The sequence below is a fragment of the Scomber japonicus genome, chromosome 18, assembly GCF_027409825.1.
Source record: "Scomber japonicus isolate fScoJap1 chromosome 18, fScoJap1.pri, whole genome shotgun sequence".
NCBI classification, from domain to species: Eukaryota; Metazoa; Chordata; class Actinopteri; order Scombriformes; family Scombridae; genus Scomber; species Scomber japonicus.
In genome coordinates, this window is record NC_070595.1 from 8,605,640 (window position 1) to 8,629,072 (window position 23,433).

Sequence of the window (23,433 nt, forward strand, 5' to 3'; positions counted from 1 at the left end):
ATTAGGTCTAACTCTGACTTTTTCCAGTACATACCTCCTCTTCTGTAGCCTTCATCATCCATCATTAGATATGGCTTTCTGACCACGGTGACCTCTGATGCGACCCTGAGGTCAAGCCCTGGATCTGTAGGAGTTCTCCTCTCCCTCCCATGGCTGACAGCTCTCAGCTGTTTTGTCCCTTTCAGATCCCTGTTCAGCCATGCTGATGCTCCAAACATAGCAGCCCTGCCTTCCCTGGTGGCAGGCCACTGTGTCATCATGTCTGTCTCAACAATAAATACCAATGAATAAATACCATAAAAAGACACAAGCTCAGAGCATCTGAGATGCTCCTCCATCTTCTGCTGACACCATCCAAGTCTTTTCTGTCAAGTCCTCTCCATGAGTCTTCATTTGGTTTATTAATACTCAGATATCAGAGTGCACAGACAGGTTTGATATCTGGCTCCAAAGAAACATCAGACCAGCTGTCTATTAGCTGGTCAGACATGTTGCTCAGTAAAAGAAAAATCACAGACAGTTTGGCTTATCTGTGGCTGCTTTTCCTCCATCATCCCCAACAAAATTCTCAGAGTTCAGAGGACATCTGGTACATGGCAGCAACATGGTGGCTGATTAAATCCACATTTTTTTGTCGCAGTCTGAAGAAGTCTGGCCAGGCCAGAATCAACTTTTTATCTACTCTAAAGCAGGGGCTGGTCACTTTGCTCTTTCCAAGTTGGATATGCGCCCAACTGATTCATTCTTCTTCTCCCCATTCCTCCCCAAATCATTTTCCACAAAAGATGTTTTGACGTGTGCACCTCGCTTGCGTCTACTCATAGATACACTACGGACAGCTATTCTATAATGGGGACTGCTAGGGGGGGGAGTAAAAGTCTTTTTTGTGTATGAAGGAATGTAGGTTGGGGGGATAATACCACTAGTCGATGAACTTGTGTGTGTCTCCATAGAGCCATCGCTGCGGAGGCATGGCGGCCTCATTGAGGTGGTTGCACTCGTCACTGCACTTGCAGGACTGGATGAACATCACGGACCTGTTGAAGCGTTCTCCATCAGGGCAGGCGAAGTTCACGTTGGCGGTGCGCGTGCGACGGGGTGAGCAGCAGCGGCCATCCCGACACACACCGCAGTAGTTGGGCCTGTACAGGCGAGTGCTCCTGCAGCCAGCGTAGGACAGACGGTGTGGCTCAGGGGCCTTATGGGTACGAGAGCACTTCCTTCCTTTCTGTGGAGTGAGAAAGGCGAGAGAAAGTAAAAATCTTTTCTTTGGCTGCCTTGATGCTACACATTAAAACAGAAATACAGAGCAATACTTTCCAATGAAAGCTTTTCAGGATCACAGCAATGTGAAATAACTCATTATTCAGGCACTGAGACATGAAAAACAGAGTTAATGCAGTTAAGTACATAGATAGGGGAAAAACAAAATAGAGGTCAGAGCAACAGTTGAGAGGAGCATGCCAACAATAGCTGAGGATTGACACTGATGGCACATTAACACCCACAACAGCTCTGCAAACACTGGATGAGCACAGTGGAACAGGTGCATAACAACCCATCAGACTCATGAGTGGCTGATGGCGGCGGGCAGAATGTTTCTGAGGGTGTTGTGTACTGAAATGCAAGAGAGAAACAGAGTGGGTGAATCGAGTGCTCTTTAAAATCACGGGGCAAAGAGCCACTGAGTGCTGCTGACAGCCACAGTGTCGCAGGTTCAGTGCGGGAGAGAGAAACCCACAACGCCCACAGACAGACCGAGGGGGAGTTTTTGATTCGCTGTCACATCACTGCAAAGTTTTGGGATTTAAGCCTGTGTTAATTTATTTCTGTTGCGTTATGTTTAAGGGACAACTGACAGGATTTTCAACTATTTCATTTAGATATTAATTAAGCCAGTCAAGTCAAAGCCAGACATTAAAAAGGATTCTTTTGAATGTTTCTTGTTTTATTTTAGGAGTATAAAAGATTTAATAGATGCCATATATATTTTGAGTGAAGGTCTGGATGCGTAGAATACATTTTTACCAAGCTAATAATAAATTGATTTGAACATTTACAAAAATCAGATAAAATGATGCAGCCACTTCTTGTTATTAGTTGAGGTTCCCTGGAAGTCAGAGAACACTCACAACTAGATTAGATTTGCAGTACAGCTATTTTAAATAACTTATTCTTGCTCAAATTTGATCACAACACTGAAAAGTGGCGTTATATTGCTTTGAGATCAGCCCACAAACTACACACTACGTGTATGTTTTTATGTGAACTCTGCCCAGGTTACTAACCACAGCTTTGTCGTCATCCTGCTGAGGATGCTGCCCACACAGCAACAGAACCGTGAATAGACAGGATGGGTCCCAGCCACACAGAGAGACAGATTCTGGGGAAGGGCGCTGTATACATGCCATGATATTAATACCAATCTGACCCCTTGAGAGCAATCCTTTCCTGAATGCATTTAGCACGGCAGCCGGACTGCATGGTTGTGGGCCATTAGAGGAAGCACTGCTTTTATCCCCTCTTTATGAGAATCTTAAAAGCCCCCCCCCCCACCAACACATTCCTCACCTTGACAGGGATAGACATGGAGCTGCAGGGCCGAATGTTGCACAGGCGTGTCTCCTTGATCAGCTTACACCTGGCATTGTCATTGGTAACACGAGAGGAAACGCCCATCCCGCAGCTCCGAGAACACTGGGACCAGGAAGTAGTCTGAACCACGCACTGATCTCCCACCTGCCTCCACGCTAGGAGAGAGGACGAAAAAAGAGATTAGAGTCTGAGGAAGAGCAAACAACGGGGTCGTGCAAAAAAACATGGCGAGTCGGAGAAAGAGTTTAGCAATAGTAAAAAATCTGGGGGGGAAAGGGCCAGTGGGAGAGAGAGGGAAAAGGAGAGGCACAGAGAGATGCAAAGCACACTAGCCTCATTCACTGAACAGGCAACACTGACGCATAGAGAGGGTGATTACAGAGAGGGGAAAGCTGGGTGACAGAGGTATGTGCTGTGTGAGAGCTGTGTGTAAGAAGGAGAGCACCTCTGGTGTGCAAGGAGCCAGTGGAAAACAAGCCTCACATAAATGCTGACACGCACACACACGGGCGCAGATGCAGAGGGAAAGGCTCACAGTGGGGCCGTTTGTGTGTCGGGGGGGCTAAAATGGCTAAAACATAAACATGATGCTTTACTGCGTAGAGGAAAACAGACGGCACTCTGAGGCGACGCCATGGCACCCTCTCTTACCTGCCAGGTGCTTGTTGTGTCCACGTGGCTTGTCCCACTTGCGCCCCACTTCCACCAGCTCGTTGCCCATGGTGTCCTTCTCCTTTTTGGGTTTGTAAGGGTACAGCTTCCGATAAGGTTTCGGATAAGGTTTTGGGTAAGGGTAGGCCGGATACGGAATGAAGGGGTAAGGCGGGTAAACTGGAGGTTGGGGTCGCCGGTGTGCCGGGGGGACGACGGTTGTTCCCTTGTGGCAGTCGATGCTGAGGCAGCACTGGCCTGGCACCTTGACCAGCTGAGGGGCGGGACAGGAAGGGGAAGCCAGGGGCACATGGCTGGGGCAAAGGGGCACGCAGCCCACCGCTCCATCGATGCAGGTGCACTGGTGCTTGCAACCAGCCCGGAAATTCTCACCGTTTTGATAAATTCGCCCGTTGTATTCACAGGAGCGGCCCTCTGCCTTCGCTGAGAGGAAAGAAGAACACAAGTTGGTTAAAGTACTCCAAAAAGAAAGTACTTGAGGTAAGAAATATCCATCCAGAGGAAAATCAAAGCATCAGGAAGGCATCTTTAATATGCATAAGAAGAGAGAGAGACAGACACACTATCTTCAGATTCATGAAGCAAGGCTCTATTCTTAGACCAGCAGGGACTTGTTTACAATGTCCTTCCCCTTTCCTCAGTGGGACTCCCCCATACAAACACCCCGGATACCCCCCTTTATATAGAAACACCCCCAAATAAACACACATATAAAAATACCACTGTGTGTGTGCGTGCATGTTTGTGTGTTTCATGGGGCTGTTTGTGTACACACTGGACTACTTATATAAATCCTGGACTTGGCCAGGTTTCAGTCGCAGCTCCTGAAGGTGCTCTGTTTTTGAAACGTGGCACAGGCTTCAAACCTCAATCCCCTCTATCAAAGAGAAACTCCGGCCTTTTGGCTCGGAAGCCCGATTCCCCACCCTGAAGTTACACATTCCCTCACTCAACCCCTGAGCTAAACCCCTAAAACTCTGTGCCCAGTCTGCCCCCCACCCCCTCACCCTCTGTCGTTCCGGTCTCCTCACCCACCGCTCCTCCGCTACAGTATACGTACCCCTGCAGATGCCATGGGTACGGCCGACATCATTGCCGTAGTTGCACTCCAGACCCTTATGGTGGTCGCAGGGGTGTCCTTCGTGGCAGTCCTGGTTGAGCTGGGCGGCGCACACTTTGCAGCAGCCGCAGCCATCCGGGACTGAGCTGACCCCCGGGGGACATGATGGGGGACCCGCCGGACACTCGCACACCACTGGACAGCCCGCAGTCACCTACAGTAGAGGGGGACATACAATACAGTCATGACTCAGAGTGCTTAAAGTGCACTGTGGTTAACCTGAATATGAAAAAAAAACAAAAAACAGCTTCACACAGTACAGTTTCCGTGTGAGGAGGAGTCACATTGGAACCAAGGAGGACAATAGTTTGACTCATGTTACACAGATCACAGAAATTCCTCAAAGTGTGTGTGGCTTTAACATTCGCTGAATACCCAGCACTGTCCCAAGCCCCACAGGGATATCTGTAACCCTCTGTCGCCTTCCGCTTGGCATTCGCCGGGCCGAGTAGGGATGAAAGAGACATTCTCTGACCCCCTCCACCCCCCTCCCCAAAAAAACCCTACCTCTCTGCTTCTACATCTTTTGTTTCTCAACCCCTCCACCCACACACACACACACGGACACAGACACACACATATGCAGACACACACACTCATATCAGAACCACTCCAACAATTCCCAGCAGGTATTGAGATCAGAGGGAACTGCCAGTCTAACTGTCCGCAGTCAGATCACCCAAAGGGATCCCTTCCTGACTCTGCCACTCTCTTAACCCGGGCCAGGTCCCTGTGTGCCAGTACAGATTAAAAACAACCACAGAGCAATTCCCCGTCTCCGGTTTCACTCGCCGTTGGGGGTCTCAGGTGGGAATGAAGGCTGGATGTGACATTACACAATACGGTGACAATAACTTTCCATTTTTAGCATTATATTTTGGCATAGTGTGGTACTTAAAACATCCCCTGACCAAAAGTCACATAATATTCCTGGAGATATTTATAGTGAGCAGTCAGTCCATATTGACCTGATGAGTATTTTTATCTCCATTGGTTTAACTGTTGGGTAATATTACTTTAGTGCCATGGTAAAAAATCTGATAAACACAAGTTTGGTCCAAGTGGGCACCTGGGTATCTGGGTATATTATCGTAGTTTCATCTTTTTTTATCTAGTTGTAATGAATATCTAAGCTGTGGATAAGGAGGTAGAAATAGGCAGAGGTGTATTTAAGTACTTAAGCACAGATTTGAGCTACTTCACCTGAGTATTTCCATTTCATGCTACTCCACTGCATTTTAAATGGAAATATTGTCCATTTTATTCCACTTTATTTACTTGACAGCTTTAATTACTTTACAGATTTAGATTTTACATACACAACATATGATGGGATGCTAAAATAAGATGCCCTGTTACAGATTAAACCACCCAACAGTGATCAAAATATCTTACCTTTGCTCCACTTTGATAAACTACAACAGTAAAATGTTGTTAATGCATCCAATGAGAAAAAATATTGTATGACATTGACTTTTTACTTTTGTTGCTTATTTCTAACAATACTAAGTGACATTTGAGTGTTTTATATTGCTGTATTGCCACTTTTACTGAAGCAAAGAACTACAATACTTCTTCCATCTCAAGAAATAGGGAGTGTGAAAGTTTAGATCACTCTTACGCTTAATTTTCCTCATTTTCATTTTAGTTCAGACCCTTTAAAACACTCTTCAAGGTCCGCTTGTGGTCCCCAAACCCGACTTTGAGAACGAGGGCAGATTCTCCGCACATATAACACAGTGTAACATTGAGTGATGAAGGCAGAAGGTAAGTGTACAGTGGCTACTCTGTTACAAACTGGCGTTGATTTCATCAGACAGCAGTTAGATGGATGGCAGATTGAGCTACATTGGTCATGTAAATAGACGAGAGCAGCTCCAACCCGCTGGAGCCGCACATGAGTTTTTATTCCTCAGTGTTTACATGAAGTCAAATGAGACACAAAAGAAACTTCATACACTCACCAAACCGACTGTCACCACATTCAAGACAGCAAATAATAGCAGTATCCCCATGCTGCCAGCTGGTTCACATAGAGGGTGAGAAATTGTTTTAAAAAATATATAAATTATATCTCAGAAAAATAAAATAAAAAATAAATCCTCCAACAATGAGTTTTATCCACAAAGATTAAATCCGACTCGCACAATGATCCTCAAATGTCCTCCATCACTTGTAAATTTTCATCGATCAAAGTTTGAGGCTTGTTTTTATATCAGCCCCCTGCTTTTTATGGCAGCCACGCCCACCCCGGACCTCCTTTAACCAATTAGGACACAGGCGCGCTTCCAAGGTATCCCAACATGGGCGCGCTGAGGGGCGGGGCTTAGAACTCCAACACCAAGAGCTGAGGGGTTCAGGTGGGGGTGGGCGTGGCCAAGCATGAATGCAGTCATTCATAAAAATTCAGAATTACTACATTCCAAAGAGGACCTGGCTTTTGGGTGTTTATTTATTTATGTTTGAGCGAAAATAATATTTTTGATGCTTTAAAGTCCTTTTCACACGCATACCTCTGTCCGGCTGCTGCTTTGTGAAAAGTAAAATAAATATACTCAGCTGCTAGTCTGAGCTACATTAATACTGGGGGCAGCCATGGAAAACAGCAAGGAATTTCCTTCCCGCACTTTATAAAAACACTTTCGGACAAGAGCAGCAGAGATAAAGTACATACACAAGGAGAGCAGAGTGGAGCTGCGTACAGCTACATGATTGAGTGATAGTGATGTTGAAAATGATTATGATAATCTCCTGTGCAATTCATCATTCTCCTTTCCTTCCTCCATATCCTGTCTTTAGTCCTCACATCCCTTTACCTACTCAAAGGTTCCCAGGCCACCTCCCACACACACGCACACACACACACACACACACGGACAGACATACAGTCACACACACACACACACACACACACTACCCATGTAAACAGACAAGAATTTAGTACATTTAGTTTAGGGTTTTTATTGAAGAGTGCAGAGCGGAGGTGGGGACTGCCCAGATAATCTTCCTGTCATCCCCACAGACATGCACACAGGAAACCAGCCACATACAGTACCCGAGCTGGCAGTCAGCGATACACACTGATACTCTATGTGAGAGGGTTAAATGCGTATTCCACATCTATGCACTCTCAGGCGCACCAGCACATTAAACTGTTCGCCAGTGACGCTGTGGGCTGCTTGTTGAAATTCACTGAGAGGGATTGTGGGTGGCTAAATTGTTGTTTTCCCTTGCAGTTTCCTTAAAATGTATCATTAAGCTGAGGGATGCTTGCAGTCATTTGTGCCAACAGGGAAGATATCATCCCCCCCTTCATCCTTTTTAAATCAACCCCTGCACTTACCCAGCGGTCACATGTAGAGTGGTGTGTTCAGCAGGGTTGTACTGCACAAACATGCAGATGGTTGCATATTGCAAGGCCTGCAAGCACACTCATTCTTGCATATCAGCAACTCATTCCACAAGCACATAACACATGAAGTTCCTGTTTGTGCTTATCATGTATTTACTTTTATATTCAAACCACCTAAAAATACATACCTAGTAATCACTGAAAAAAAAACCACTCTGTAAAATAAAAATCATAGTTTACAATTCCAATTTGGTGGAGTTCAAGATAATACTAACAACAATACTAACTATGATGTACAATGTTCATTTCAGTCCTTTCCCACACCTCCAATAAACACCATCACTAGAAGCAGTGTAACAAGTTGTCTCTGTACTGACTGGTACTAAATGTATCTCCAATAACTTTGTGTCAATTGAAAAGTGACAAATCTGATTGAGAATGTAAATTTAAAAGGAAAATCGGACTGTTATGTGTCAGTGGGATTTGTTGATTGAATTTAATATTTATTCCATTTTGTTATCTCAATTTCAATAAATGTAATTCAGTTGTTTTTACATGTTCACAACCTTTGAAAGGACTTTAAACAAATTATTCAAGTTGAGCTTATTCTCACTCACACTTTTAGGAAGAAAACATACATTTTCAAATTAAACCAACTTAAAATGAAAAACCTTTACAGTGCAGAGAGTCATTTAACATTTCACATCCATTTTGGATGAAAAAATATTTAGTCTGCACAGTAAAGAAAGTTTTTTGACCTGTTCCCTAGTTGCTATTCTGTTTCCTAATGCAATCAAAGTCAGAAATTACACATGTTCCTGCTCAAACTTAAGTACTATCACTATATTGATGTGTTTATCATATTGTGTGTTTGCACAAAATTAACCATTAATACTTTTCTTGTGTTGTACAAAAAGAGTAATTTTCCAGGTACTTCAGAAAATACTGAAAATACCTTCAGGATAGCATTAAGTGGTTTTAAATGACCTTTACGGTTTGTCAAAAATCATCTTATATTTATTACTCAGTAAAATGGATGCTGTGACATAATGATAATAAATAAGATGGGGTTAAAGGACCGGTGTTTATGATTTAGTGACATCTAGTGGTGGGGTTGCAGATTGCAAACAAATGAATACACTCCCCTCCTCTCCCAAGCGTGTAAGAGAACCTACGATGACCGAAAACTTCCGAAAAACATTAAAGGCCCTCTCCAGAGCCACTGTCTGATCTGTTTGTTCTTGGCTATGGTAGAAACATGGAGGCGTAATATGGCAGCATCTGTTGAAGTGGACCCGCTCCCTATGTAGCTATAAAGGACCTATTCCAAGACAATGAAAACACAATGATTCTTTTTTTTTCATAATTAAAACATACTTAAAAATATTATATTCCCAGTCCATTCCCGCTAGATTAAATTCTAGACTAAATTCTACACACTGGTCCTTTAATACACACCATCATGTATATACAGTACGTGCTCACACGCCCACAGATACAAACACACAGAGCCCTACACAGAGAACAAAATTATGTATTCACCAAACCTCCATCCTCTTCCCACACAATCCATCTCTCTCTGTCAGTGAGCAGAGGTGATGTAACAGGCCTGCGTAAACAATCCCAACACATATGGAGAAAATGAAGGAAGAAAAACCACTGGATTCTCTGAAGCTGTGTGTGTGTGAATGTATGTGTGTGTACCCACCTTGTCACAACACACACATACAGAGGGTGAAAAATGTTTTTGTTGTATTCATATTCAAGTTCCATTTCCTCATCAAAGAGTTATACCCTTTCCACTTTGGTCTGAGCGGCTTCCATCCTAGACATAATAAACAAACATGCAGAATTTCCAACACACCAAAGTACAGGCATTCATTTGCTCTTGGGGATACAAGACACGGCCACTGGGAAGTTGCCCTGTGTGCTGACCTTTACATTCTAAGCTGACAGTGAACGTCAAGTCGTAATGGTTAAAGTGACACAAGTCTGCTTTGAGAGTTCACTGGAAAACCTCTCCTGTCACAACTATTAAAAAGTCAAAGGAGTGGTAACGGTCAGAGGTGGAGAGGAGGAGGGAGAGGGGGGGGAGGGGGGGGAAGGCGAGCAATGGCAGGTGAGAAACAGATTGAAAAGCTCAAAAACAAGTCGATGGAAATACAAAAGAAGTCAGATAGACTGGGAGTTAAAAAGCAACCAGGGAGTCGCTGTATTAGGCAATGAGACAACAAGAAGAACAGGATCGCGGTGTGAGGTCAGTGGAAAACAAAAGCCGCTCACTTTTCACATCCAATTCTTTTCGCCACGAGGAGCATAACATCATGAGTCAAGCAGAAAAATGGTGCTCTTACCGTAAGGAAAGCTTTGAGAAAGAGTGTGTTTATACATGAGGGAGAGGAAGCGGGGGGGGGGGGGGGGGTGGAAGACAGGTGTGGGGTGTTTGTTCAGGAGAGCTCCTGCCACACCTGCTGCAATGCTCCTCTCAGATGGGGACACAGCTCTTACTCTTTATATGATACAGCCTTCAAACAAATATAAATATCAATATGAACCCAACACACATACAGTCTCTTTATTGCTTCCCGTACATGTAAGCACCTTTGATTTACAGTTGATCCAGTCATCTTAGGACATGAAAGCTGCATATGAGGAATATACTAACGACATTTTTTAACATATCTTCAGTTGCAAAGCTTTATTATGTCAACGTAACATAAGTAAGCCTGAAGTTTCCCGTAAGAAAACATCACTCTGGACTCCTTAAACACAAGGGGACAGGTGTATTTATATGTAAACAATAGTGGCAGTGTATTGTAGTTTTTTGTAAGTTTGGGACTTTTCTGAGAGAGTAGGGTCCTTTATTGTCTTCTTGTCCTGAATTTACAATTTATGTTAGCCTTTCCCTAAAGTTACACATCAAAAAGACAACTTTCACTTGTGCCACACTTCAACAGTTCTCTCTCTGTATTTCTCTACATAAGTGGCACACAGTTTATGTTCCATTAAAATACAATAATAAGGTACATTTAAACCAGGAACAGGATTATATAAATTGTACCAATTTGTGGGGATGGTATTGCAGCTTATTTCTATGTCAAGAGGAGGCTTAAAAGAAAACTTGACTGTAATAAACCTAAGCAGGGCCTTACTTTTTACAAATTGAAACACAAGGTTAAGCTCCTTTCATCACCCCAATATTTTTTGAATAGTCCCTACAGGTATCCAAGAGTCCTCAGACAACATCCTGCAGAATCAGAGAAATGATTTGCAGAAGAACCTATAACAGAGGAAGAATGGTAAGAGGCCTGTTGTTAGTACCTATTTGATATTATCACAGTTTAACTGGATAAGCAGTATACAGCAGTATTACTCTAACCAGGATGCATTATTTTAACCTTAAGGTTTCCAACATTATAGATACACTGGGTCACATTTGGGAGTGTCCAAAGACAATTTGCTTTTGGGACAAGATTGGTTAGTAGATTGGTTTCTCTTAAATCCAAACACTCCTTTGAATGTTTATTCTGAGGGCCTGGTAACTGAGCAGAGGAAGATCTCCGGCACTACTCTTTTTTTATTATTACTATAATAGAATTGGATGACCTTCTGACTGTAGGTCAGGTTGTGCTGTTGTGCTTATGCTTTATCAAGTCAAACTTTCAATGTGTCTAATATTTTGCTTCATGATCAAATATCTGCAAAACTGATTACATTTCCATTGCCCTCAGCTGTTTCTATTTTTTTTGTTGCTACTTTGTTATTAATCAATGCTAGATAGCAGATGTTAGCATGCTAACATGCTTGCTAAGATGATGAGCATGCTAAATATTATATCTACTTAATATCAGCATGTTAGCATTGTCACATGTGAGCATGCAGGCATGCTGACTTGAGGTACAGTATTGCTATGTGCTAAATACTGTACCAGCCTCATTAGCATGGCTATTTATTTTTTTACCTCACTTTTTCTGATGTATCTGTTGTTGTTTTTTTCTTTTTTGTCTATCATGTTCATCTCGAGGATCAAGTGTGAGTGAGTGAGTTCACTGACATTGCAATATTATACTATACTGTATGATTGTTGTCTGGGCTTGTGCCTCAACAACTCACCTGCAATAAACATGTGTGTGTGTGTGTGTGTGTGTGTGTGTGTGTGTCTGTGTGTGTGTGTCTGTGTGGGTAAGGGTGCAGCATGGACAGCTATAGGGTGACTGAGAAAAAAAGCGAGACGCAGAGTGCAGCCTGTTCCAAAACAGAGAAGAAAGGGGAAAGAAAAACAAGCAAAAAGAGAGAGAGAGGTTAGGAGAGTGCCGGTAAGGAAGGATGAGAAGAGGGGGGCAAGGAATTTAAGTCCAAAAGTTATTTTTAAACCAAGAACAGGAACTCTACTGTTGACTTCCCAAACACTGAGACATAGATCGGCATAAGAGTGGTGCTGGGAAAAGGAGACAGGGAGGGTATACACATATATACGCACACACATATACACACACACACACATGCACAAAAACTCATACAGCTGTCAGGTGTGTCATCCTAGGCACATGTCCACATCTATACACATGCATCCCCCCAAACACATACATGCTGATGCATATGTGCTAGGCTATATTTCATGCACTCAAATTTGCACTCTCTTATTACATATTCATGTTCATGTAAATACAGCCCATAGCTCTGTGTTTTAAGACATTGAAACCCTTAATGAAAGAAGAGAGAGGCTTTCATTTGAACTTCTATTCTTTGTTTTTCCATATATATATGTATATATATATATATATATATACATATATATATATATGTATATTGCATTTAGTCTAATTGACTATAATCAAAACATGGTCTTCATAAGGGACAGACAGTCAGAATATGTCAATTACAGGCCAGTGGTAAGCGCAGACAGAAAGAGACGAGTCACAACATTTTAAAAAAAGATGACAGACCAGCAAAAGGAGACTGAAAAATCACTGAGTATACAGTTTCACACTAATTGAAATAAATACAAGGTCATCAGCTGTAATCATCTGCTTGGCACAATCTGCTCAACAACAGGCTTTATGCTGTGTGCTTTTCCATCGGGTATGCTGTTATTATCAAATAAAAGACGTAGGGGTTTATAGGGAGTGAGCTGGGACAAAACTCACACACAAAGGCGGGTAGGGAGCGTTCTGTGTACGCAAAGAAAACACACCCTCCCATTCAGGCGTGCTTTGTCAGGGGCTGTTATGAAACCTCAGCTTCATCAATGGCTGTTGTATTCCCAACTGCAGCCTTGTGCAGCCAGGAAAACAAGTGAGGATGCAGAGAAGGGAGGAATTAACAGCCACAAGAGGAGAGCGATCAGGTGCGGTAGTTAGAGCAATCCTAAGAAGTCGTTATCTGTTAGGAGACACGCAGTACAGCTTGCTCTGCGTCACTGAGTATCACTCCCTCATGACCTTTAGCCCAGGTCAGCTCCATCAGTGACGAGCGAGGTCAGGCTTAGCACGCACTCCAGGCCCCAGCAGTCCTGATGGGGTTAAAGGAAACTGGGTCACCTGTACCTGTTCGTCAGTGGATATGTATCTTACTGATGGTGCCCACCCTGCCAACCACCCAAGGCAAGGTCACGCCCTCCCCCCTGAACCCCCTTGCCCCTCCCCTCAGCGCCTTTGCCCTCCCCTCACCTCCAAGGTGTCACAGAGAGCACCCTTGTTCTAGCCCTCTCCTCCTTTCCACCGGGACCCCTCAAAAATCCCAGATATCCCTGCAATTTCCGGTGCAATGTTTATTTGGCGGAAAGAGGGCTGGGGGGTGAGCTGCCTTAAAAAAAGAGCCCCACTCACAAACAGTTTGGGCTGCGTTCGAGGGTAAACATGTGCAGGAGGGGTGAGCGGTAAGAGGGACTGAGGCTTGTGTGTTCTGGTCCTGACACACAGATCCTACCTCAGCCAGGACACAGAGCACTGCTCTGTTCAGGCCCCAACTGCCGCAGTCTAATAAACACCCCCCCCCCCATACACACACACCTCCTGTCTGCTCATTGGACAGCGCCCTCTGCTGCAGAAATGAGGACACAACATGTACAAACAGCTCAGGAAAATAACAACGAAGTGATTCAAATAAATGTCTGGAAATGCTGAAATAACAACAAGAGGGTCTTGTTAAATAATTTCATGCAACATCATCATAATACAAAGTGTACAAGGTGTCATTCAGCTCACTGTATTCATGAACAATTGATATAATAATACAGATTAAACAACTTCACCAACTAGAGATACTGCACCTGATTGCATTAAACTGTACATCCCTTGTTTGATCTAATAATTAAAATTAGATTAAATACATGTACAAGGTAACAATAAAGATGGGATGAATTAATGTATTTGATAACAGATGTTTTATTATAGCTTTGAAATGTGGACTAGCGAGAACAGAACATAACATGAATCTGAAACACAGCCAGAACCTCTAGACCTGAGGAAGTCAGCGGTCTCCCTTCTTTGGCTGGCCGACAGCATCTCACTTCCTCCTTGATGTGAGCGGCTGCAGCGGCGGTACAGGTAGGGAGTGGATGGGGGCGTTTGGGTATGTACAAGGTGAGGGTGGGGGAGAGTTTTCAGGAAGCAGGAGGGGCACATGTAGGAGGGTATCTGACAGACAGATGGGAGGGAGGAAATGGGGGCGTCTGTCTCTCCTGTGGCTTGCCGCTGTGTCTGGCTCTCTGTGGCCCATCATCCCCCTCCTGCAACTGGACACAAATAGCCGCTTCTGGTTGTTTGTGGTGCTGTTGTCCTTCTCCTTGTTATCCGCAATACCCAGACTTTGCAACCACTCGCAAAGCTTCACGTCCTGTTCCTTCTCAGAGAGTGATGGCACTAAATATTTCTGTTTGCCTGCACATTCCACCTTATATCTCCTCCTTCTTCTCTTCTGCTGCTGCCGTTCTTTGATCACAGCATCCTCTGATGTCTGGAGTGGAGTCACCAACCTGCCCTGCCTGCCTCTGTTTCTGCCAGTGCCTCTCTCAGATGGACAGATGTGAGAAAACAGCTGTCTGTCCTGCTGCTTGCTTTGTGCCTGACGGCTTGCTGAGAGTAGAGACCGTGGGTCTGCAAAAACACCCGACTTAAACTCAGCTCTCCTGTGTAGAAATGAGTCCGCTTCAGGTTGCAGAGCATTTACCACCATGCTGGACTGAATACTTTCTGAGAGTGCGTCACTGCAACCCAACGGACACATAATCACACGAGCATGGTCGCTTTTCTGTATGTCCGTAAAGGTGTGTGTATCCGAGGCTTCAATAGTGTGTGTGTTTGCAGGAAGCACAGCTCTGGACCTGCAGAATATGGAGCGGAGTCGTCTGTGTGGGGGCAGACTGGCAGAAAGCCCAGGTGGTCCGATGCTACGAAAAAGTGGTGGAGGTCGAAGACTGGAAGAAGGTCTCAAAACTCCAAATTTCCCCTGAGCTCTTTTATCCATCCTTTTATTCGAAATGTGCTTCACAACTGCCACTCAGATTCCCTCCTGTAAAGGAATAAATGGCTCATTCTCCTCATTCAAAGTGATTTTTGTGCCCAGATTTACAAGAGTCCAAAGTGAGGGTGATGAAAAAGACCTTTCGCTGAAGCAATCTTCTTTATAACTGCACTTCTCCTAGAAATGAAAAATATGTCCAAATGGAGGTCGTTTTTGCAGTGACTACACACTAGAAACAAGTCAATATAAGTAAAACAGTTTGTGAATAGAGGTAGAGTTAGAAACTAGAGTCTTTGTGTATGTATCAACCATACAACACAAATTGAGACTGACTCTAACCTCACAAAAGGATGCCCGGTGGTGGTCATGCCAAATGTCCATGCTTCTCTTTAGAAATGTCCAGGTAGCTCAAAGAACCAAAATGTCTAATCTGTCCTCCTTTGTTCATCATCTGGTCCTGGAAATGGTTCACCTCAACAACTTGGAACATGGAACATCCGTGATCCTCCCCGTCCAGCATGTCTTTCAGTATATCTGACTTTGAGCCTCGGGTGACACCCATTTCTATTACAAACAACCCACCCACCCACCGTCTCTCTCTTTCATCCTGATGCCCTCTTGGACATGAAAGGCACACTGCATCGACCATCCTATTTCATCTCAATAAATCATGAACTAGTAGTGAGCAGAGAGCATAGGGTTTTTCATTTACTAAAGAAGATTGGATCCACACTCAATTTATTTATAGCACATATGAATAATGGCACCAACAAAACCCATCTTAGTTTAGCATAAAGAGTGGAAAAGGAGGTAAAAGATCAGTCTGGCTTGGTCCAAAGGTTACAAAATCTGCCTACCAGCACCTCTAAAGCTCTCTGATTAACATGTTATACCTTTTTGTTTAATGTATACAAAAACTGAAGTATGAAAACAGCAAGTTGTGGTTATATAAGCAATTATATGCCAGATTATTTCTTGGCTTATACAGTATCTCCTTTCTACAATCTGTAAATAGAGTACTGTTGTTATATACATTATAGTTTGTATACAGATCAGCGAGATATAGTGTTAATAAGTGAGCTTTAGAGAGGTGTTGGTAGGCAGATTTTGCTATGTTCAGACATAGCCAGATTAGGCTTTTCTTCCTTTTTCAAGTCCTTATGCTAAACTAAGCTAACTGCTAACTGCAGGTAGCTTCATATGTACCATACAGACATGAGAGAGGTATAAATCTTCGCATGTAACTCTCAGCGAGAAAGCAAAATAAGCTTTATTTACCAAAATGTCAAACTATTGCTTTAACTGAATGAACTATTAAATGTACTCATAAAATATCTTATTTATCTAACGTTTATTTTCATAGAAAGCATGGACCAATGCCACATATGCCTGAGTCAAATAAATAACAAAGATCACAGTCTGCATATACACAAGCTTCACTTTATAGTCACTCTGTAACTTATATTTGTCAGCATCTCCTTCATTATTCAATCAACACCCCATTATGAGTTACACTGAAATTACTGGTGGGTCTTTGGCAAAGAGAACCCATGTAAAAGCCAACTGATTTAACATTTAACTGAAGGTCTTATATCATAACTAAAGAATATTGTGTTTTAAGATTACATGGGTCATCATTATTAGAAGACACATCAAAATATGCCTTAAATGAAAAAAAAAATAAATTTTGGTACGAAGAATGTTGTATCTAAAAACATAATGCTTAGTGCTGTTGCACTAAGCTGGAAATCACTAACTGAAACTCAAATTGATGAAGTCAATTCAAACTGTAGAATACTCAGTAGTGCAACAAGTACCCAGATCCTCTAATTAATAGTGCCAATACCAAAGTATAGAATAGTTCATTGCTGTATTAAAAGTCCTACTCAAGTAAAAGTGAAGACATAATAGAAGCAAGGGTAAAAATACTCATTCTGCAAAAAACTGACCCTCAGCCCATGGTGTACAAATAGCAGGCAAAATCTGGCTTTGGCTTACACATTGTATGTTATTAGAAAGTGTAGAACCCTGTTATTTGTGCACAGTTAATTCAGTTATTGTATGTTACAGTTTAGATTGTTAAGTTTATTGATGCATCAACACACAAGTATTATTTACTGTTGTAGCTGCTTGAAGTGTAGATAGTTTTTCTACCTCACTGGAACACATCTCCTTATTAAAAACATTACACCTACTCCTTCTCTCCCATTAAAAATTCAAAACTCTATAAATACTCAGTGTTTGTGCACTGGAGCCTTCCAGTTTCAACATCACACTAGCTAGTCGAATATTGAGCAGCCTTGGCTTCAAAACTAGTTGTGATATCACAAATCATGCATGAGAAGGCCCACCCCTTTAAAATTAAAAAGTTTCCACTTTCAGCAGAAACAACCTTCTGTTCAGAAAATGGTCTTGAGTGTAATACAGTGTGGAGTAGCCAATGCGTAGGAATACAGAAGTTCGGTGTTTTTTTAGGTGGGCCTTTATTTGGATCACTAAATTATGTTTTACTGATGCCCCCGTTCACAGCAATAACGTTAGCTTCCATGCCAAACTGGGGGTTACCGACTCAAACTGCAGGTGATAAACACTGAAGTCCCTCATACAACAAATACGAACTATCCCTTTAACAAACGGCCCTGCACTTCTCGGTTCTGCCAGGTGATGGCGCTCCTCACAGCAGTGTGCTGGATAAAAAACGGCTTATAGTCTGCGGCACTACGGCGGAAGCACTTCATTGGTCCGCGAGGCCAAGCGCAACCAGAGCTACACGGCAAGGTAAACACTGAAAATGTCTCTTATTGTGTGAATTTATCTGTACCGTACGTGTCATTTATGAATGTATGGCGGGACTGCGAGCTCCGGTTTCAGTGTTTGTGTGTTTCACGGCGTGACGAGGCGGTGGTAATGTTATGAGGAAGAAGAGGAGGAGGAGTAGGACGAAGAGGGCAAAGTCATACGTAACATAGGTTAATGGAGGAAACGAGCTAACTTAAAACACCTCCGACCAAGCCGGAGGGGAAAGGATTAGATATTATCTAGAGTCATTATGTTACATGTTTGAAGCAGTTTGTTGTGTCTTCGTCTTTGTTGAGTGAGTGTGTTGTAACAGCAGAGCAACATGGCTGAGTAAACCATCTGTTAGTGAAGCTGACCTCATTTAACTAACTCCTCTTAACACTGTGACAGTGGACAAACCTGAAAAACTACTTAAATATTAACGTTAGCTAATATTGGCTTTTCTTAAGAAGTGTTTGTGTACTAATTCACAGGAAACAAATGTCCTGTACCAGTTACACATGATTAATACCTGAGAGATGGTGTTGTTTAATGATAACAGAAATATGTAATGATCATGTTAAGTGTTTCCTTTATCAGTCAGTTCAGGGTAATGAGCTACTGATCCCATATAATCATCAGTGGGATGCTTAATGTCTTTATTGTCAATCTGTGATTATAATATCTTAGTTTGGACTGCAATTAAGTTATATTCATAAATTACTAATATGCATATTATTGTACAGATCAATTGTTATTCAGTCAAAATGATTTAAATTAATGATCAGTTATGCTTTTGATAATTGTTTAATCATTCGTGTCATTTTTAAAACAAAAAATAAGATGAACATTCATATGTGCCAGCTTCTGAAATGTATGTATTTGCTCCTTTTTTGTCATCCATCATTGTAAATTGAATATCTAAAGGTTTGACATTTGAAGACGTTTGAAGAAGTCAACTTGCCTTCCTTTTTAAAAATATTTTATTCATTTAATTGGAAAAAACAAAGATCAGCAGATTATTCAATAATAATAATTTGTTGCAGCAGCCCTTATTGTTTTGTCTCTAACTTGGTGAAAAAGTCCAAGTTGACTTATTCAAATGTTTTCCAAAGAATTTCAGATTCAAAGACCAAGAACCAGCAAATAAATTATTTTAATCATTGATGGATTATTAAAAGTAATCCTGATTGATGTTCTAAACAAGTATCATTACCTGACTAATTAGGAGCTCTAATCCTAGTCCTAGCAAACTGGTGCCAACTTTAAACCCTGCATGTTAAATAGATGCAGAGTTTAAAGTGGGTTCCTGACAACCTTCTTTTTTATTTAAAATCAGATAAATCGTGTAACAGTGTCTTTATAGATTTGTGAGGGATTTCTGACCTTGCATAACTAAGTCATTACAGTCATGGGAGAATCTAGTTAAACCTTGTTTGTGCTTGAGCTAAAAACACATAAATCATAGAGGAAACACATTCCCACCCCTGCATGTAGACTCACTGGCCTTACATAACTGTCCCCTTGTGATACAGTATCAACATTGTGCAGTGCCTTTGCTTTTGACTCAACCAGTGTCAAACTGGCTCGAAATCAACATGAATTATATTAATCAACATTCATCTTCTGTTCTTTTCTTTTCTGTTTTTGGCTCAGATGGCTCACAGGCTGCTAGTGCGTAGAATTTGGACACTTCCGGCAAAAGAGATCCGCTGCCTCCCAGCATCCACGGCCACCATCACCTCCTCTTCCTTTTCCACCTCCCTGCAGTCCGCCACGACCCGGGTGTCTTTCCTCTCCCCCTCACGCACTCTGCCTCGCGTCCTTCCTCACACTTCCCGCCGTGAAGTTTCCTTCAATGTTCAGGACCACGAAGATTTCACAGAGAGGGTCATCAACAGTGAACTGCCCGTTCTAATCGACTTCCATGCACAGTGAGTACTTCAGGGAGAGATGGCTGTAGATCACTATCTGACCTAATTTACTGTGGCCCTGAGAGCTCAATCCACTGCAGCTTAAGAAAATACATGGAAATAATAGGCCCCAATCAATACTGGACTTTTGGGGCCGATATCAATACTGATATTGGGGAGCAAAATGATTCTAGTATCGATTCATTGGCCGATAATATTAAATGTACAGAATATAAACATAAACACCCTTCTTTTTTTTTGCAATGATCCCTTAAATGTGGTCAAACCCTAGTGACCAAGATATGTAATGATGGCATTATATTTTACAGTTTAACAATGAACTTTATTGTATGAAATAACATCAGTGCACTGAAACAGTACACTAAGCTGAGAATTTAATTTAAGTATAATTAGCTATGAATAAAAAATGAAAAGTATTGGCACATATTCACCAATACGATATATCTGTGATAGGCCAATAATATTGACTGACTGATATATCAGTCTGGCTGCAGCAAATAGACAAAACACAAGCAAATGAATGAAATGTCTTCATCAATATGACTACACATAAGCAGCATTTAGAGAATAGGCTGCAAATTTCAACAACTCATTTCAGACAACACAATGGATAGGTTTCCAAAGGACGCTTCAAATTGTCACGAACACGCCTGGACAAGCTTGTTTTGGTTTTGGTTGGTGACTCATGGCATTATTGAAGTCAACTATCTGTCAATAGTGATGGATAATGAGTTAACATGGAAGTATTTTTGGTTTATTTTAGCATCATGATTGTATGTTCAGACGTGTTCATCACATTTTTCTGTAATGTGTTGTCAAACTGATGATATTGTCTTAATTTGCAGTGTTTTGAGGCAGCATACTTATAAGCCAATGTAATGTCACAAACCATGTGGATGTGGTAAAACTGTGTATAAGTGGGTTAGACCAGGACAATAGCATTAGGAGCAGTGTTGAACATATGGTTTCTAATTACAAATGGTGAAGGCTATATTTTGAAATAGACCTCCTAAATTCTCCTAAATTATTTATTCAGTTATTGTATGAACACTTATTTGTAATTTAGAAATTCAGGAATTTAAGCAGTGACCTTGGGTAAGACTTTGTTTTACAGCTACACTGTTTCTTTAAATGTCTAAAGGTGTTACATACATACAGCATGTGTCTGACTGTTAAAAATAAATACACATGTATACAACTGACTGTGGGGATTCCACTTTCAAGGTATGTGTCATGTGAGGTTACACAGCAGCTGTCGCAACATGCCACTGGATGCATCTTGTCCTATAGAGAGGTCCTCATATAGGATTATTTGACACAAGATGTACCCGAGATGTATTCTGATGTGGAGACTAAACTGTAACATATGGCATCTGAATTTAAACAGAGTTTGGAGTTAAAATGTTAATTTAGACTGAATAGAGACGACCATGGAGATTCAGTGTACATTCATGTATGACACAGAAAAAAAATCAATTCCGCACATTTTACAACCAGCAAATGTTGGTGTTTTCTCTATTGATCGGCTGATTGATTGTTGCAGCTCTGATGCCATTACTATCTATATAATCATGTTTTCTGCTTTATTGTAGTTCATTGATATTTGAAAGTCAAAAGCATCAGGGATATGTCAAGTATGGCTTGAGGCTTTAACATTTTTAATAGAAAGCCTGTATTAGAAACTGGACATGATGTTTGTCAGTGAGGAAAATCCTAATCAAAGACTATTGAATTGCCTTTTGGGAAATATAGGATCCAGTGTTTCTGGAGTTTGACCCATACTAGACTAAAAGTCAGGCTATATCAGCCTATGTGGCTTTGATTTCGACCATTCTCCTTTTTAATTTCTCTCTTAGATACCTCCCAACTTTATCGAGGTGCAATACTAAATTGATGGCATACCCCTTTAAAATCTGTATTAGACTTCATCATACACTCCTCTTCCTGGTCATACTCAATGCTGTTCTCTTTTAGGGAATAAACACTTAAACATTTGTTCTGATGTGTGTTTTTAGGTGGTGTGGTCCCTGCAAGATCCTTGGGCCAAGGTTGGAGAAGGCTGTAGCCAAACAGAAAGGCCGTGTTGCCATGGCAAAAGTTGACATAGACGATCACACAGACCTGGCTATCGAATATGGGGTGAGATTCACAGTTTTTATCGAATACATGGTCTTTAAACTGAACTGCCAAAACATCTCAAAAGGCTGCATCTCATTGAGAAAGCAGCATTTCAAGTCCTAACAAGTCCTGGCTCACTGACCACAGTCCAAGCAGACCCCTGAGGTCATCTGGCAGTTAGCGTCAAACTGTACCCAGAGTAAGATCCAGGTCCTCAGGCTTTTAGTTATTGTCCTGGAACAAACTACTAGATAATCTGAGAAAAGTCATAACCATTTCCACATTTAAGCTTTTATATAATAATGATAATAAATATAACTTTTTCACCAAGTGCTTCACATGGAAACATGTAAATGTGCATAAGATGGAACATAAAACCCGCTTGATAATACTACTAAACATAAGATAAAGTGAATAAACAATACATAGAATGCATACTTTAGTTGTGGTAATTTGAGAATTCATAAGCGTAAACTCAAAGTACCTCACCCTGTGTACACAATCTGTAAATTGGTGCTCTTTGAAGCCATAAGCAAACAGAACCTCCCTTTTCCCAGTGGACGCAGACCACCGGTCTTGATTAACCGAAATAAGCCTCTTTCAGTTTACTCCAGAACATCTTCCCATGAATTTGACCTCTCTGTGGATCTTATCTGTGTTGGGGGCAACCTGAAGCTGCCCCGTTGAATGAAAAGTGCTCTACCAATAAACTTGACATTGTTATTTGCTGTGTAAAGAGATATAATTTGACAGTGAAAGGAGGGTAATGAACTGAATATTACTTAATGTATTGGATGTTAAGTCATGTTATTATTTGTGTCATATAACGCGTAACTCGTTCTGTCCCCAGGTATCAGCTGTTCCCACAGTAATCGCCATGCGAGGAGGCGACGTCGTTGACCATTTTGTGGGCATCAAAGACGATGATGAGCTGGACTCATTTGTCAGCAAGATCATTGGACAATAAACCAACTGTCCCATCCCCGCCGTTCACCACTATTATGGTGCCGTGTTTTTTAATGATTCCGGCATGGTCGGCCGCAGTCAGCTGCCATTATGAGCCTGTTAAACAACAACCAACGCATAAAGAAATCCATGCCACAATCCCAGCTGGCAAACTCTCAGTTGCTCACACCCATCCCTAGACACACTGCTTCTGCTGTGCATTATTGCTTCTGTCTCTCTGTGTCTCTCTGTTTTCTTTTGTCTAGTAATGGGTGTGTGCCTACATTAACCTTTTAAGCTCATGCCGTGCAGGTCCACTTCTCTCGAAATAATATGACAGTTCCACGGCTTATATTTCATACCTCTAGAGTGGGTAACAGTTTGCTGTAAAAGTCTATAGAATGGGAAAATATACCGCTGTACTGCACTTATACTGTGTAACATGAGGGATGAGC

At 42.0% G+C, this 23,433-nt stretch overlaps 2 protein-coding genes across 2 annotated transcripts; one reads left to right on the top strand and one right to left on the bottom strand.

Annotated features, from left to right (window-relative positions):
• Positions 1-895: 895 nt before the first annotated feature.
• si:ch211-106h11.3 (CCN family member 1) lies at positions 896-6,402 on the bottom strand. The gene is made up of 5 exons (XM_053337798.1): positions 6,352-6,402; positions 4,328-4,541; positions 3,247-3,690; positions 2,572-2,750; positions 896-1,228 (listed from the first exon to the last, which is right to left on the bottom strand). Exons 1-5 carry the CDS (start codon positions 6,400-6,402, stop codon positions 923-925), a joined length of 1,194 nt encoding a protein of 397 aa, XP_053193773.1. The 3' UTR covers positions 896-922.
• Positions 6,403-17,927: 11,525 nt separating this feature from the next.
• On the top strand, positions 17,928-23,133 carry txn2 (thioredoxin 2). The gene is made up of 4 exons (XM_053337803.1): positions 17,928-17,981; positions 19,638-19,915; positions 21,931-22,054; positions 22,884-23,133. The coding sequence occupies exons 2-4, from the start codon at positions 19,638-19,640 to the stop codon at positions 22,998-23,000; spliced, it is 519 nt and encodes a 172-aa protein (XP_053193778.1). The 5' UTR covers positions 17,928-17,981; the 3' UTR covers positions 23,001-23,133.
• The last annotated feature ends 300 nt before the right edge of the window (positions 23,134-23,433 follow it).

Coding starts and splice junctions, on each gene's coding strand:
- si:ch211-106h11.3 (XM_053337798.1), bottom strand. CDS start 6,402: ATGGGGATACTGCTATTATTTGCTGTCTTGAATGTGGTGACAGTCGGT. Junction 2,751..3,246: donor ACACAACAAGCACCTGGCAG/GTAAGAGAGGGT, acceptor CCTCTCTCCTAG/CGTGGAGGCAGGTGGGAGAT. Junction 1,229..2,571: donor CCATGTCTATCCCTGTCAAG/GTGAGGAATGTG, acceptor CTCACTCCACAG/AAAGGAAGGAAGTGCTCTCG.
- txn2 (XM_053337803.1), top strand. CDS start 19,638: ATGGCTCACAGGCTGCTAGTGCGTAGAATTTGGACACTTCCGGCAAAA. Junction 19,916..21,930: donor CTAATCGACTTCCATGCACA/GTGAGTACTTCA, acceptor GTGTGTTTTTAG/GTGGTGTGGTCCCTGCAAGA. Junction 22,055..22,883: donor ACCTGGCTATCGAATATGGG/GTGAGATTCACA, acceptor TTCTGTCCCCAG/GTATCAGCTGTTCCCACAGT.